The sequence below is a fragment of the Cryptosporidium muris genome, genomic scaffold, assembly GCF_000006515.1.
Source record: "Cryptosporidium muris RN66 scf_1106632373453 genomic scaffold, whole genome shotgun sequence".
In the NCBI taxonomy this organism is placed as follows: domain Eukaryota; phylum Apicomplexa; class Conoidasida; order Eucoccidiorida; family Cryptosporidiidae; genus Cryptosporidium; species Cryptosporidium muris.
In genome coordinates this window covers 36733-50823 of record NW_002196570.1, presented here as the reverse complement: position 1 = coordinate 50823, position 14091 = coordinate 36733, and the positions used below count along the sequence as shown (strand labels likewise).

General features: G+C 25.5%; 7 protein-coding genes across 7 annotated transcripts, besides 19 other annotated features; 4 read left to right on the top strand and 3 right to left on the bottom strand.

Moving 5' to 3' along the window:
• Window positions 1–119: 119 nt before the first annotated feature.
• Window positions 120–2102, top strand: CMU_037820 (uncharacterized protein; the record flags this gene model as incomplete). Its single annotated transcript, XM_002139030.1, has 1 exon — window positions 120–2102. The coding sequence occupies one exon, from the start codon at window positions 120–122 to the stop codon at window positions 2100–2102; it is 1983 nt and encodes a 660-aa protein (XP_002139066.1).
• Window positions 885–915: a sequence feature (AT_rich).
• Window positions 1755–1782: a sequence feature (AT_rich).
• Window positions 2103–2135: 33 nt separating the features above from the next.
• On the bottom strand, window positions 2136–5393 carry CMU_037810 (SNF2 family N-terminal domain-containing protein; the record flags this gene model as incomplete). The annotated part of the gene is made up of 1 exon (XM_002139029.1): window positions 2136–5393. The coding sequence occupies one exon, from the start codon at window positions 5391–5393 to the stop codon at window positions 2136–2138; it is 3258 nt and encodes a 1085-aa protein (XP_002139065.1).
• A 139-nt stretch (window positions 5394–5532) lies between these two features.
• Window positions 5533–7374, top strand: CMU_037800 (uncharacterized protein; the record flags this gene model as incomplete). The annotated part of the gene is made up of 1 exon (XM_002139028.1): window positions 5533–7374. The coding sequence occupies one exon, from the start codon at window positions 5533–5535 to the stop codon at window positions 7372–7374; it is 1842 nt and encodes a 613-aa protein (XP_002139064.1).
• A 95-nt stretch (window positions 7375–7469) lies between these two features.
• Window positions 7470–7525: a sequence feature (AT_rich).
• On the bottom strand, window positions 7495–8904 carry CMU_037790 (uncharacterized protein; the record flags this gene model as incomplete). The annotated part of the gene is made up of 1 exon (XM_002139027.1): window positions 7495–8904. One exon carries the CDS (start codon window positions 8902–8904, stop codon window positions 7495–7497), a length of 1410 nt encoding a protein of 469 aa, XP_002139063.1.
• Window positions 8905–9162: 258 nt separating this feature from the next.
• Window positions 9163–9217: a sequence feature (AT_rich).
• A 268-nt stretch (window positions 9218–9485) lies between these two features.
• Window positions 9486–9508: a sequence feature (AT_rich).
• A 16-nt stretch (window positions 9509–9524) lies between these two features.
• Window positions 9525–9550: a sequence feature (AT_rich).
• Window positions 9551–9590: 40 nt separating this feature from the next.
• CMU_037780 (frataxin-like domain-containing protein) lies at window positions 9591–10097 on the top strand (the record flags this gene model as incomplete). The annotated part of the gene is made up of 1 exon (XM_002139026.1): window positions 9591–10097. The coding sequence occupies one exon, from the start codon at window positions 9591–9593 to the stop codon at window positions 10095–10097; it is 507 nt and encodes a 168-aa protein (XP_002139062.1).
• Window positions 10070–10125: a sequence feature (AT_rich).
• Window positions 10126–10343: 218 nt separating this feature from the next.
• Window positions 10344–11033, top strand: CMU_037770 (uncharacterized protein; the record flags this gene model as incomplete). The annotated part of the gene is made up of 1 exon (XM_002139025.1): window positions 10344–11033. One exon carries the CDS (start codon window positions 10344–10346, stop codon window positions 11031–11033), a length of 690 nt encoding a protein of 229 aa, XP_002139061.1.
• Window positions 10718–10750: a sequence feature (AT_rich).
• Window positions 11034–11064: 31 nt separating the features above from the next.
• Window positions 11065–11114: a sequence feature (AT_rich).
• CMU_037760 (uncharacterized protein) lies at window positions 11088–11590 on the bottom strand (the record flags this gene model as incomplete). Its single annotated transcript, XM_002139024.1, has 2 exons — window positions 11088–11165; window positions 11261–11590. 2 exons carry the CDS (start codon window positions 11588–11590, stop codon window positions 11088–11090), a joined length of 408 nt encoding a protein of 135 aa, XP_002139060.1.
• Window positions 11372–11395: a sequence feature (AT_rich).
• A 106-nt stretch (window positions 11591–11696) lies between the features above and the next one.
• Window positions 11697–11767: a sequence feature (AT_rich).
• A 101-nt stretch (window positions 11768–11868) lies between these two features.
• Window positions 11869–12043: a microsatellite.
• Window positions 12044–12224: 181 nt separating this feature from the next.
• Window positions 12225–12268: a sequence feature (AT_rich).
• A 60-nt stretch (window positions 12269–12328) lies between these two features.
• Window positions 12329–12609: a sequence feature (AT_rich).
• Window positions 12610–12647: 38 nt separating this feature from the next.
• Window positions 12648–12911: a sequence feature (AT_rich).
• A 184-nt stretch (window positions 12912–13095) lies between these two features.
• Window positions 13096–13191: a sequence feature (AT_rich).
• Window positions 13192–13480: 289 nt separating this feature from the next.
• Window positions 13481–13520: a sequence feature (AT_rich).
• A 133-nt stretch (window positions 13521–13653) lies between these two features.
• Window positions 13654–13731: a sequence feature (AT_rich).
• A 103-nt stretch (window positions 13732–13834) lies between these two features.
• Window positions 13835–13938: a sequence feature (AT_rich).
• Between the last annotated feature and the right edge of the window lie 153 nt (window positions 13939–14091).

Here is a 14091-nt window from a genome sequence, read left to right as displayed (position 1 = left end):
AAAATTTGGGCATCATGTAATTTGATAGTGAGGGGGACGTGTCTACAGGTATCGATAGTAATTTTAGGGTTCTAAAATGGAAAGCACACAATTTTACACATTTTCTAGTCATACTGTTAATGGCTAAAAACTATTTACATTATATTTTGATTTGTATATTACTGGTTAATGTTCCTTTGAATAATTCAAAAAAGGATGTCAAACCTTTAGTTAAAGAATTATTTAATATATTACTTGAATCTTTACCAGACAACTCTATAGAGGATTCAAAAAGTGAAGATTACTTAGAAGTTAAGGATGATTATTTACCTAACTTGAAATTATCAAATAATTTTTTGAAGGTTGGCAATTTAAAAGATAATGTATTGAATAATAAGATTTCAGTGGCAAGAAATTCTTTAAATATGTTAGGAGATAATAATAAAAATGAGCTAGATAATACTACATTAAGCAAAAAACTAAATATATTTGAAAAATCTAATGAAAATGACAACATAGAAGATTTAAAAAGTGATTTAACATATATTTCGAAAAATATTACTAAAGATGTAACAAATTCAACAACTGCAACAATTAAGGATAAAGTAATTTCATACAATTATGCTGATAAGAACTTGGAGTTACAGAATAAAGAATCTGAGTTTAAGATTTCCAAAATTATTTCTCGAAAAGCTGAAGTAGATATAGAAAAGTCTATATTATCCATTTACTTAGAAATTGCTGGTACAGGTCTTAACTCTAAAACTATACTAGCATTGAAGAAATGGGATGAAAGCTTTTCAGAATATAATGTAAATTTACTTTGCTCATCACCAAATGTTATAACTACAGTATTTGCTAGGCCAGAAAAAGTAGAACCACACTATATACTCAAATCACAAGTGATAAAATTTAATATTAAACATAATATTAAAACACTTCAAGGAGAGACCTTTTTTCTTTGTATATCAGAATCAATTACATCATCTAATTCCCAGTATATTACGAAATTAACTATTTCTAAGTATAGTGTACCTGAATCATATGAAAAAGAAGCTTTCAGAAATGATTATTTATTTGAATTGTTTAAAGAGCTAAAAATACCTCAGTTTTCTTTTTTTTTTGAATATCCATTTGAAGGATATTCAGATATAATTCTTAAACTTGAAATACCTTCAAAAATATCTTGTTCAGATTTCAGAATTGACGTACTCAATTTTAATTCAAAAAAATTTGAATCCAGTGGAAATACATTGCATCCAGACAAAACAATGGGAATTCTAAATAAAACCTTTATTTCATCTATATATAATGAAGTGCCCAATTTAGATTCTAAATATTTTAATTTTAAAGAAGTCAGTCCTAGTTTAGATATTGTTTCTACTGCAAAACTTATTTCTGATAATAACAAGAATAAAAGTACTAAGATATGCCTGTGGAATATCTCCCCACTAAATTTTAAAAAGCAGATATTAGATGCACTAGACATTTACTTGAAATATGGAGAAAGTAGTAGAATAAAGATTGGAGACATTTTAATTAATAAAATTGCAAGTAATGACCGACAAAGCACCTTACTTGGAAATGCTATAACTTTGGCCCTCTCTCTTTTACCAATTATGTTAGCTATTTACTCTATTATTTTTATTGTTCTAAATACTTCTAATTTTTACTTAAAGATATATGGAAATAAAAGTCAAATCCTCTTAAAAACTTTATACTCAACATTTTGGTGCAATATGGAAAGATTTGAACCAAATAAAAACTTGATATACAATAAATTTAATAATTTTAATTTAAAAAGTACAAATAGAAAATTCCTTTTTAGTAAAAATCTCAAATTTAGCAATGAAAAAGGACGAATAGAGAATTGGTATATAACAGAAACAAATAAGAATGTAAAATCTGACCAATCTAAAGTACTTATAGGATGTAATTCCACAGAAAAGCAATTATCATGTTTAACTAATAATAGTTTCAAATATTCAGATTTCCCATGTATCAATACTAGACCAATAACTTCTTCGACAGATTCTAGTCAATCTAAAGAATATGCTAGTAATGAAGACCCTTTAAAGTACTTAGAATCAGATGAATCTATTAGTATATATTCTGGAATATAAATATATCTTAGAAATTGTGACATGGCTTTTTAATTATCTCTTAAGAATCCATATGCTTGGTTCTTTTAAAGGGTTTCTAGATTTCTGACAGTGACAAATACTTCTAAGAATATTTTTGAATTTATATTGCACATTTTCAGAAATTATTGAACCAAATGCATCTAGAACATTTTCAGTAGTTGTTTTCATTCCAAGTCTTTGACGCTGAAGAAAGTACTCAGTTAGTTTTTTTCTAATTAAACGTTCATCAGACAGAATTTCAGGTGTTGAATCTTGCTGTTTTAAACCTTTCAATATACTTGAACTAGGAGCTCCTGCCTTTCCTGATTTTCCTGTCCATGTTGGAACATCAAAACTATAACTTCCACATTCTATAGAGGACTTTTGTAATATTTCCATTGCATTTTGAACTATTTTACTTGTTTCTTGGTTTATTGGATTATCAATTTCCTCATAGTTTGTATTTACTTGTGAGACTTCAACTTGATCTCCCAATATATGCATTATTGCCTGATGTTCACACTTTGCATCTGCTGTAACCTCTCCAAATAAATTATTTTCTGATTCAAGATCTATATTATTATCGAAATTGCTTTTTCTTTTTCTTGTTACATTGCTATAACTAGAACTTATTATACCATCTCTTTTACTAATTGAACATCTACCCCAAATAAACTTAATTTGCCTCATATATCCATCAATAATCTTTGACTTAGATGTTCTATATTCAATAGAGTTTGAAAATTCTTTATAACCCTTGGGAGCTTCTGGTACCTTCAGGAGTTCACTTATATCACTCCATTGAAACGACCTTTTATATTTTGCATCTTGTAAAATTTGATTTGCAATAAATTGCTTAAATAACTGTCTCTGATATATTTTTTCTTCTACTGTATCTTTAGTTATTAGTCTGTATACAATTACCTCTTTATCCTGACCTATTCTCCAGCATCTTTCTTTAGCTTGTGCATCTGTCATTGGATTCCACCAAGGGTCATATAATATTATTCTATTTGCACCCATAATATTAAGTCCCACACCTCCAACTCGAGAAGTTAAAATAAACAAAAAAATTGAAGAGTCATTGTTGAACCTTTCTACTAATGAAAATCTACTAACAACGGGTGTAGACCCATCCAAAGTAAGTATATCCTTGTCTAATATCAAATTTAAGTCTCTTTGTAGCATTTTTACTAATAAATTAAGTATTCTAACACCCTGAGTAAATATTAAAACCCTATTTTTTTTCTTTTCTCTCCATAGTTTTAAAATTGAGAGTAGGGTCTTATATTTACCACTATGAGATGGGTTCACATTGGAAATTTGGATTTTTTTAAAGTATAACTCACTTGAGTACTCATTTTCATCTTCATCCTCATCTGAAAAGTCAGATGTATTTCTTTGAAGTGGTTTTAAACTATCTGAACGAATATACTTTAGTAATTCTGGGTGATTACATGCTTCACGAAGAATATTCAATAAGGCAAAACATTTACCAATTCCGGAGCCTTTACTGAGGCACTCCGAATAATTCATTAATTGTAAACACGAACAATAGACATCATATTGAACTGGAGTTAATGAACAAAATAAAATATGTTCAGCTTGAGGTGGGAGTTTAATAATGTGCTGTAATTGGTGCTTACGCCTCCTCAAAATACAAGGGTTAATAATTTGTTGCAATAATCTTGTAGATTGATAAGCTCTAGAAATATGAGAGCTAGTTGCATTCATTATTCCTCCTTGTTTTATAGGAATGACAAATTGTTGCTCGAATAAAGGTAAAGTACCCAGCTTTCCAGGACATACAAAGTCTGTTAAACTCCATAATTCACGCAGATTGTTTTGAATCGGAGATCCGGATAACAGTAGTCTGTGACATGTTGCTATAGATTTAACTGCAAGTGTTATTCTTGAATCAGGATTTCTTATTTTGTGCCCCTCATCCAAGATCATATATGACCACTCTATATTTCTTAATTCACCTAAATAACGTCTCATTGTTTCATAAGAGGATAGCATAATTGTAGGTGGTTTCTCTTTAAATAAAACTGTGTCAAGTTTAGGATTACTGTAATTAAATATACTTGTAACTGAATCTAGAGTTTTTTTTCTAGATTGTTCATCTTTTCTATTAAAAATTACAATTTTAAAAGGAAAATACCATTTATGGAAAACATGTAACCAGTGATCTAAAAGTGTAGCTGGAGATACCAATAATACAGGTCCATATGGAACAGAGTTTGAACTTCCATAACAAGATGAGCTTGTAGAAGAGTGGTAATTATTTAATTCAAGTTTACAATCTCTATATTGTGTCGATAATGAATTAAGGTTTGAACAAACACCTTCATCAATAATCTTAACAGTTTTAAGGGCATATTGCTTATTTATCTCTAAATCTTTGGTAGTCATAGATTCCAATTTAACCTCATTCTTTACTTCATATTTGGGTATAGTACTTACTTCACTTTTTATCTCTGAAATATGGTTGGTCTCAGTACCTGAAATATTGGAACTTATCATATGATAAGTAATATGTAAAGCAGCAAAAAAAGCTGCAACAGTAATAGATTTACCTAAACCCATTTCATCAGCTAATATACCTCCTGTTCCATTTATATGTAAGCTCCAAAACCATAAAACCCCTTCCTTTTGATGGTCATACAAGGCATTCCATAGAAGTTCCCAAATATATAACTTGTTATCTGAATCTGGATTGACACATATAATAGAGTTCTCCTTACAATTCATTTTTTCAATTCTTGACAAAAATACTTCACTGTTAGTATCATCCTGGTAAAATTTTAAGTTATTTTGCTCTTCTAATATATAATCATCATCCTCCTGCTCATAGTTTGTATTGCTATTATTATCCTGCATATTATCACTAAAAGTGGCATTTATAGTTATAGGAGTTGTAAAATTTTTATATTTTTTGTCATCTCCATCAGATTGTTGGAAGTCGTATTTAGCATGATCACCTTGTGTCATTTGATGCATTCTAATAGATTTCTGTTTATCTGTAGATGATAAACGATCTTTCACTTGTTCTAGTATTGTTTTAGTTACATCATCAGCATTTACTATAGAAACTCCCAAGTCACGTAATTCTTCAGCCTCATCATGCTCAAAACATTTATTTAGGATATTCTGTTCTTCATGAAATGAAAATACCCCTTTAAATAAGTTCTGGTTCTTACAATGTTTCCTTACTGGCTTGAAAGATTCATCTTTTTCTAAATGATCTTCCACTTTGGAAGCTTTTGAATTACCATTTTCACCTTCCATAAGTCTCAGCTATAATTTTAATCTCAAAAGCCCCAACTCTGTAATATACCGCCAAGGTGCACTATATTAAAATTGAAGTATATTAACATACAATCTCGGTTCTAAGGAATTTTACAAATGGCTATGTGTGAATAAAGAAATGGATGATAACGAAGTAAATTATTCAACTATTTACAAAACACCTGAGTTTGAGCTTAGAAATCCAAGAGTTTTAGCATGGTCCATAATTTTTCAAAATGGATCTCCCAACAATAAAATACCGAACTCTCCAACCAAAACTCATTTTGATAAGGATATTTCATCTGTAACTAATTGTGGGAATTCTCTAGATTTAAATGGTACAGAATCTTCTGAAAATACATTAAAAAGGCCTTTTAGTACATGGCGTTGTTTGTACTGGCCAGAAGTAGCTGTAAATCCAATATACTCTTCTGGATATGCTAAAATGAGAATTGTTCTATACCTTAATAAGCTGAATATATCTGCCAATTTTTCTGAAGATAATGCAGAAAGTGTATACAATGGTGAACTTAATAATATTAAGTCAAATCTAGATATGGCACCTATTGAGTTACTTCCTTATGTCAGGATATATTATGATAAGGAATTACTATATCAAAGTTCTATAATAAAATCAGATTTATGTATCATACTTGATATAGAAGTTCATCATCCACTAAGTAATTTATATGCTGAAATTTACGATTGGGATAATTCAGATACCTCTTTAGTTGGAACTGACGATTCTATTGGCCAATTAATAATACCAATAGGCATACATGCTAATAAAAAAGCTCTTGATACACGTTTAATTGTAGGAATGGATGATGAAGCACGTGTATTATTTATTAGGAAGTCATACCAAAAAAAAGTTCTTTCTGATAATATTGTTGCTCAAAAATTACTCAAATTTCCATTAAACAGTAACTTCAATTTACCTGTTTATAATTCCAGTGGAAATTATACTGATATCTCTGATATTATTTACAGTGATATAATCTCTAAATTAACAAAAGAAGCTTTATTACTAGCAAAGAATGCAGAGGAAAAGTACAAAGTCAATACTGGTAGATTACAAAATCCACATGAATACTTGGTTACACGTATTTATTCAGAAGTTAAGTGGAGTAGGATAACACTAATACCTAGAGAAATAGCTGCTTTAAATTTACCAGAACCATGCAAGAAAATACATGAAGCAAATTCACAACTCAGCCCTAACATTAATAAAGATTTGAATAGAATAATCAATTCTATTAAAGTAATTAAAGATATATTTTGGCCAGCCTGTATAAAGCCCATTCAACAAAAAATACAAGTGATAATTGAATGGGAATCAACTATTTTATCCTTTACTATTATTGGATTTATAATATATTTACTATTATACCCTCAATATACCTTCCCAATATTCTTTGGAATATCCTTAATAACACTTGGTTCTACATTTTTGCATAGATATTGGGCATATGATAGGATTAACCAAATTACAGAATATAACTTGAAACAAACACAAACTCTTAAAAAGAACTTGGATGGAGACATTCAACAAAATACTTCTCGAGAAAATGAGCCATTATCTCCTATAATAATAGATGGAACTGAACCTTTAGTAGGTCAAAGTGATGAAACTGATATTCTTCAAGTATTATCATCTTCAGCACTACCTCCTGGCTATAAAATATATCTCAATAAAGCAGCTAATATTTTTGAAAGGCTATCAAAAATATTGAAATTGGTCGTATCTATAATATATTGGGAGGATATTGTAACGAGCTTAGTTCTCTCAATATTTTTATTATTTTCTCTACTATATTCTCTATTTTATCCATATATTTTCCAATATGGTATCCAATATATTATTTTATCGACAATTTCGATTACAGTCTTATCTGCATTACCACCTCTAAAAAGCATAACTAGAATGTTTATTGCTTTTAGAAAGTATAGAAAATTGAAAATGATAAAGTTTCAAAATTAAAGGTTCATATTTATTTTACTTTTTTAAAATTGCTCAATTCAAGCATTTAGCTGGAACTAGTATATTATATAAAGCAGAAGATAAATTAATGGTACTATTTAAATTACTTTATTATTTTTGTTATATAAACTGTAAATAAGATATATAAATAGAATGATCATAAATATTTAGTGACTCATCTGTTGCACTATCTCGTATGATCCGAATAGATGAAATTTTGTATAGGGAATATTTTGTTATTTGATGCATGAAAAAGACAACAATAGAGAACCAATAGAATTTTTTGACATTTATATCTGAATTGTAAAATTTTGAAGAGTTAATTATGCCATTCACATTGTTACTCTCTTTTCTAGAAGTATAATCATAACTATCATTTAAAAAGTTAAACCAAAGTGACTCCTTTGATGTAATTGAATCTGGTGAAATGAGATAAAGAACTAGTAAACATGTAAATTCTATTGTTCGGATATTAATAAGAGAATTTGTAATGTTAGTTGAATGTTTTATTCTCTTTTGTGAACTATACATTAGTGGGAATGCTCCAGTTACAATTACACATATTCCAACAAGCAAATTTGTCATTGGAGAATTTGAAAAAGTAAAACATATACTAATAACAAGAGTTTGAATAAGGAAAATAACAAAAAAATTCCATGGCCAATATGAATACTGACTCAAAATACATATTGTTGAGAATCTTAAAAATAAATCACTAATCTGATGAATAAGAAATACACTTAAAAATATAATTAATGGCAAAAATTTTGTTATTTTCTCTCCATATAACCATGAATATGTAATATGTGATGGAATTACCCTTGGAACATAAAATAATGATTTAACAAAGGCAAATTGGAAATCACTTAAATATGAATCATCATCATCTAATAAAGATATGTATTGTAAACTATTTGAAAGCCAATTATTTCTTACAAATGGACGTAACCAATATATATTCATAGGATGAATTCTATTTGGCAATACAAGTAGGTTAGATGAAGCATTTGAACTAGAAATTAGTAAAGGACTATTGATATTTTCTGCCCAACTACCCAATTGTCTAATTACTGTCTCATTTCTATACTCTTGATTAGAATCCCTTTCAGTATCATGATTGCGTATTTCATAGCAGCTAAATATATCTACTATAATATCTCGTGTTGATAAAATTGTTATGTAGCATATTGATAATACAATACCTCCTATACACCAATTGTAAACTGAGCTAAAGTGATCTTCTTGAGTCTTATTTGGACCTGTATTAAAAGCTAATTTACTATCATCAAATATATTTGAAAATAATGAGCTGCTATATTGAAATATAATTAGATCCATATATAGAAATATTGAAGGTATATGTGTCAGTATAGCTGATATAACAGTAAATTCTTCAGAAAAATGTGAATATCTACGGTTAGCACTAGTAAATACCAAAATAAATCCACTCATAATTGTTGAAAGACCAAAATCAAATAGTGAAAATATTGTACTAAAAATTTTCTTCTCATTAATATATATTACAGACATATATAAGGAAGGACAATACTGAGTAAATAGCAATAAATACGCAATTTTACAATAACCACTATAGAAAAATAAGCCATAAAAGAGTCAATTTATTAAATTCACACCAACTAAGTTATTAGTAAACTCACCTATTGAAGAACTTTAATGAAACCAATAATGTGTATATAAGCGTAAGAAGTGAAGATGCACATGATACAAATTCTCTGGAAAATAAAGAAAAATTAAATTATTCTAATTCCAAATATTGAAACATCTGGGTTTATATATTTTTAAAAATTATTCCATATTTTTATTTTCTTTATTTCTTTTAAAACAAAAGAGAATATTTTTGAATCACTTCTTGTAGGGTATATATATCTATACATTTATTTAAAACTTCTCACAAAAAATACATACCTAATTCTATTTAACTTCTCTCTTCTAGAATTTATCAATGGGTCTAAACATAGCTGGTAATTGTCCATGAGCAGACCTCAAACTAGCATTTATTTCAGTAGATGCACGAGATGCACACTAGTAGCTCTATAGCTAGCCGCCAAGTCCACTTTGGGCATTATTTCTATCAGTTTCTTCTTAGGTTGTAAATATATATAATATATTATATGGGATTTAAGCTATACTATATTTATATTTATTTTAAAAAAATCACTAACTATATCTAATATTATCATGATCTTTTGAAAAAAATGAAGTGTATCGCAATTTTCAATATTCAAACTATTGGAAGTCTATTTAAAAAATCTCAAATCCTCTCTAAGAAAATCCCTTTCAAATATTTTTGTAATAATGACTTGATATCTATTAGGAAATTTTCAATTATTAATAAATACCCTAAATACTTTACTACAACCTCTATTGCAGATTTTAATAACAAAGCTGATCAACTTTTACATATAATAAGCGAGAAAATTATAAATACACAAGATCAGAATCTTATTGATGATATAGATTGTCATAATGAATTCTTAAATATTACTTTTAGATATAAAGATCGGCAATCATCTGGTACAATTGTTATTTCAAAACAATCCGCTACTAAACAAATATGGTACTCGTCTCCTATACGTCCACCAGATTATTTTGAGTTTGAAAGTAATTGGAAGTCCAAAAGATCAGGTTTATCATTATTTGAAGCACTTGAATCTGATTTATTTGAAGGCACAGGATTAAAATTTAATTTTCTAGAAAAATAATATACTTTTTATATTATATTTAATATTACTAAACTTTATCAATAAAATTGCTTTTTACAATGTGTTATCAATAGATTAATATAGTTTGAGTTATATATTGTATAAAGTAGTAGTCATTTTAATTAAAAAAAAGTACCACTTGACAAAATATTCCAAGAGGGTATAAATCCAAATGGTTAGGTTGTAATATCGTAATCTCGGAAAAATATATCAGGATTTTTATTAGAGAAAAAAGTTATCTATAAAATGACTAATCAAATACAAAGTCAATCTGTCTTAACCCAAAAACATTATTGGGATAAATTTTATCAAGATGAACTAAAGTTATATAATGAATTAGGAATTAGAGGTGAAGAATGGTTTGATATTTATATAGAATCTATTATACAATGGATAAAGTCAATTGAATCAATTAATTCAAAATCCCTTTTACTAGATATTGGATGTGGTAATGGTATGTTTTTAATAGACTTAGTTAGAGCTATTAATTTAGAAAAAGCTGTTGGAATAGATTATATATCATCAGCAATTGAACTAGCTAAAAAAATTGTAAATGAAGAACAACTTTCTTCAAAAATAGAATTATATCCTATAGACCTTTTATCTGGTCATCTTGTTAGTAATAAAATTAATTTTAAAAATAAAGAAATTTACAAAGATATTGGAATTTTCGATGTAATCGTAGATAAAGGTACCTATGATGTCTTTGTTATGAAAAATGAGACAATAAAATATAGGCAAAGTATTCTTAGATACCTAAAATCTGAAAGTATACTTATCATAACATCCTGTAATTCTACTCCAGATGAATTAATTGAAGAATTTACATCAAATAGCAAATTTACAGTGTTATCAAATCTACGGCATAAGACTTTTTCATATAGTGGTTCTCAAGGACAAGTCTTGGCTTCTGTAGCTTTTAAATATTGTGAATAGATCTATTAAATATATTTGGAAAATATCTCTGTTATATTTTATTTCAATTTATATTTAGTTAGATTTATTTAATAATTTATTCAAATCATTTAGAGTATCATCAATATGACTAAATGCATATGCAACATCAACCTTGAGCAGATTTTTATATGTTTGTAAAAGCTAAAATAGATCACTTGTAAATAAATATCTCAGTATTTTTAAATCATATCCAATTATAAACTTACCTTTATCTCTGATTGAAATTTTAGGAAGAGTGTAATAATATCACATTTTGAATTACTAAATATTTTTTCTTCATTATCAACTTTTTTTCCATAAGATTTCTCTACAATATCTAAATATATTTTATTTAATAATTTGTCATATTCTGATGAATTTTGTAGTAATAATAAAGTGCCAGCTATTTTATCAACTTCCAAAGATTTAATTATTGACTCTTCTTCATCCAATAGAGAATCATCAGTACTGAAGTATATGTTATTACATGAACATAAATTTCTCAAATATCGTATCTCATTAGTTAAGGATCTAATAAGTGTTGTTTTGTCTACCATTATTTTTTAGTTTTAGAGAATTATCACTATTATTGTAATGCAGTACCTGCGGGTTCTCCTGATGCACAATTACTACTTTACTAGTCTAATTAGACTATATTTAAGGTATATAAAGAAATATCAAATATTATTTTATATATATATTTTATAACTAACAATATATTAAATTTTATTTTTGAGTAATAATAGAGCTATAGATCATATTTAGGTATATATAAAATTACTAGGATTTTACAATAAGCTTAGTTTATCAATTGTATATATTTTGAAATGAATATTATTATATTTATAATATTATATTTTATATATTAAGAAATATTATCTTAATTATCAATTTTTATCTATTTATATTTCAAATTGAATAGTATTCATTAAATATTATATAAATTACTTTTTAATATTTCTATTCTTTAGTATATAAATTCACTATAATAATATTCAATATTAATATTAATAGTAATTCAATAGAATATATTAAATTTGATCATGTTAACGAATAATTCTTGTATTTTTATAAAAAGAAAAAAGAACATAATCTATAACTTATCACCTTGAATGAAATAATAAACTTTGTATAAATTGTGTTGTTTTCAATACTAATTTACAAAGAGTTTTTTGAAAATATCTTCATTACTTAAATTCTAATTATTACTAATATATAATATTTATTATATTATACTCGTTATTTCAGAAATAGAAACAATGAACTGTATTTTAATTATGACGGAATTAAGACACTTAAAAATACTATTAATAATTTATTTTATATACAATATTTTATTGATAATAATGTAAAATATTAACAAAGAAATCTTGTTTATATAATATTAGTATTTTCTTAATATAACTATGTTATTGTATTCATTTTATTGTATAAAATATAAAATAGATAATTATGAAAAAAAAAAAATTATATTGTATAATACTTTGTCTTGATTACTAGAAATTGAATAATACTATTTTTAATAATATAAGGTATATTTTTTTATGTTTTTATATAGTATTAATGATATTAAATAGGCTGTTTAAAAATATTCCAATGTTATAGAATGTGTAGTAATAATATATTTCAAAATAATCTTATTAAAATTATTTGGATTATTAAAAGACATTTATATTTTTAAATATATAATTTTTTTATTTTAAAATAATTATCAATATATTTATCCTTTATAATAATTATTTATCGAAATAGTTGATTATCTGAAATATATAATATATATGGACTAGAAATTTAAATAATTTTTTAATATATTAAAATTGAAATAGTTTGTAATTACTTAATAATATATTTAAATAGATTTTTAATTAATCTATTATAGAGATTAAGTATTAAATTTTGATTAGATTACAATTATTCATGGATAGAATTTAATAGATTACTATACTGATCATTTTAATCATATCTAATATTACAATATAGTATAAATTTTCTTAAAAAGTTTTTATTGATTATCAAAATATATTACCAAGGTGCTATTTCTATCTTAAAAATTGGATTATTGTAAATATTTATTTTAGTATATTAAATTTCAAGCTAATATATCTATAATATATAATAAATAGATTTTTTTATTTGTATAAAACTTCTATATATTTTACATACTTGAAAATCATATTAAATCATTTGAAATTATCTAGAAAAATATTGAGAAAATCACATAAATCAAAAAATAGTTCAAAGTTTGTACTTAATTTGCAGTATTTAGATTATATTAGAATATATTCTTTTTTTATCCCTTTTTTAAGTTTTTTTTTATTGGATCAAAGTTATAAAAGTTAAATAATTTACAAAAGTTTAATTTGAATAATTTTTTTGCATAATTCTCATAACCTAATGAAAATTGCAAGATTTGTAAAATAAAATCCCTGAATATTTTCTTTTATGTCAAATTAATTATAAATATTAACTTTATATTATCAATTTAAACACCTTTTTAATTATATTGAACATTTATATAATTTGGTTTTCTAAAATATTAACTACGAATATATTAGAATATAATTACAAGTGAGAAATATATTTTAAATTACTCGAAGAAGTCAAATCAGCTTGATTTTTCTATTAAAATAAGTTATAAATTTCAAATATTGCAAATATCAAAAATTTAAAATTTGAAAAGAAATTTTTATAATATATACTTGAAGTGTTCATTATACTTGTAATAGTATTTTATCAATGTACTATTATATGTAACAAATAATTTTTTAATTTAATCTAAGTGAATATTACATTAGCAAAACTAAAATAAATTTTTATATTTAAATTGACTATAGTAGAAAATAATCCAATATATTTAATATATATATATAATATTTGTGAATGTTAATATAAAGATTTATTTATTCACAAAATATCTAAGTTATTAAGTAGAATTAAGAATTTTTCTTAGATATAAGATAAATTTCTATTATTCTATAGATTAGGTAGAAATTTTGTTTTATTTCAAAGTAAATTTATGCAATATAAATTCTTTAATCCAAATCAAAGATACAGATTT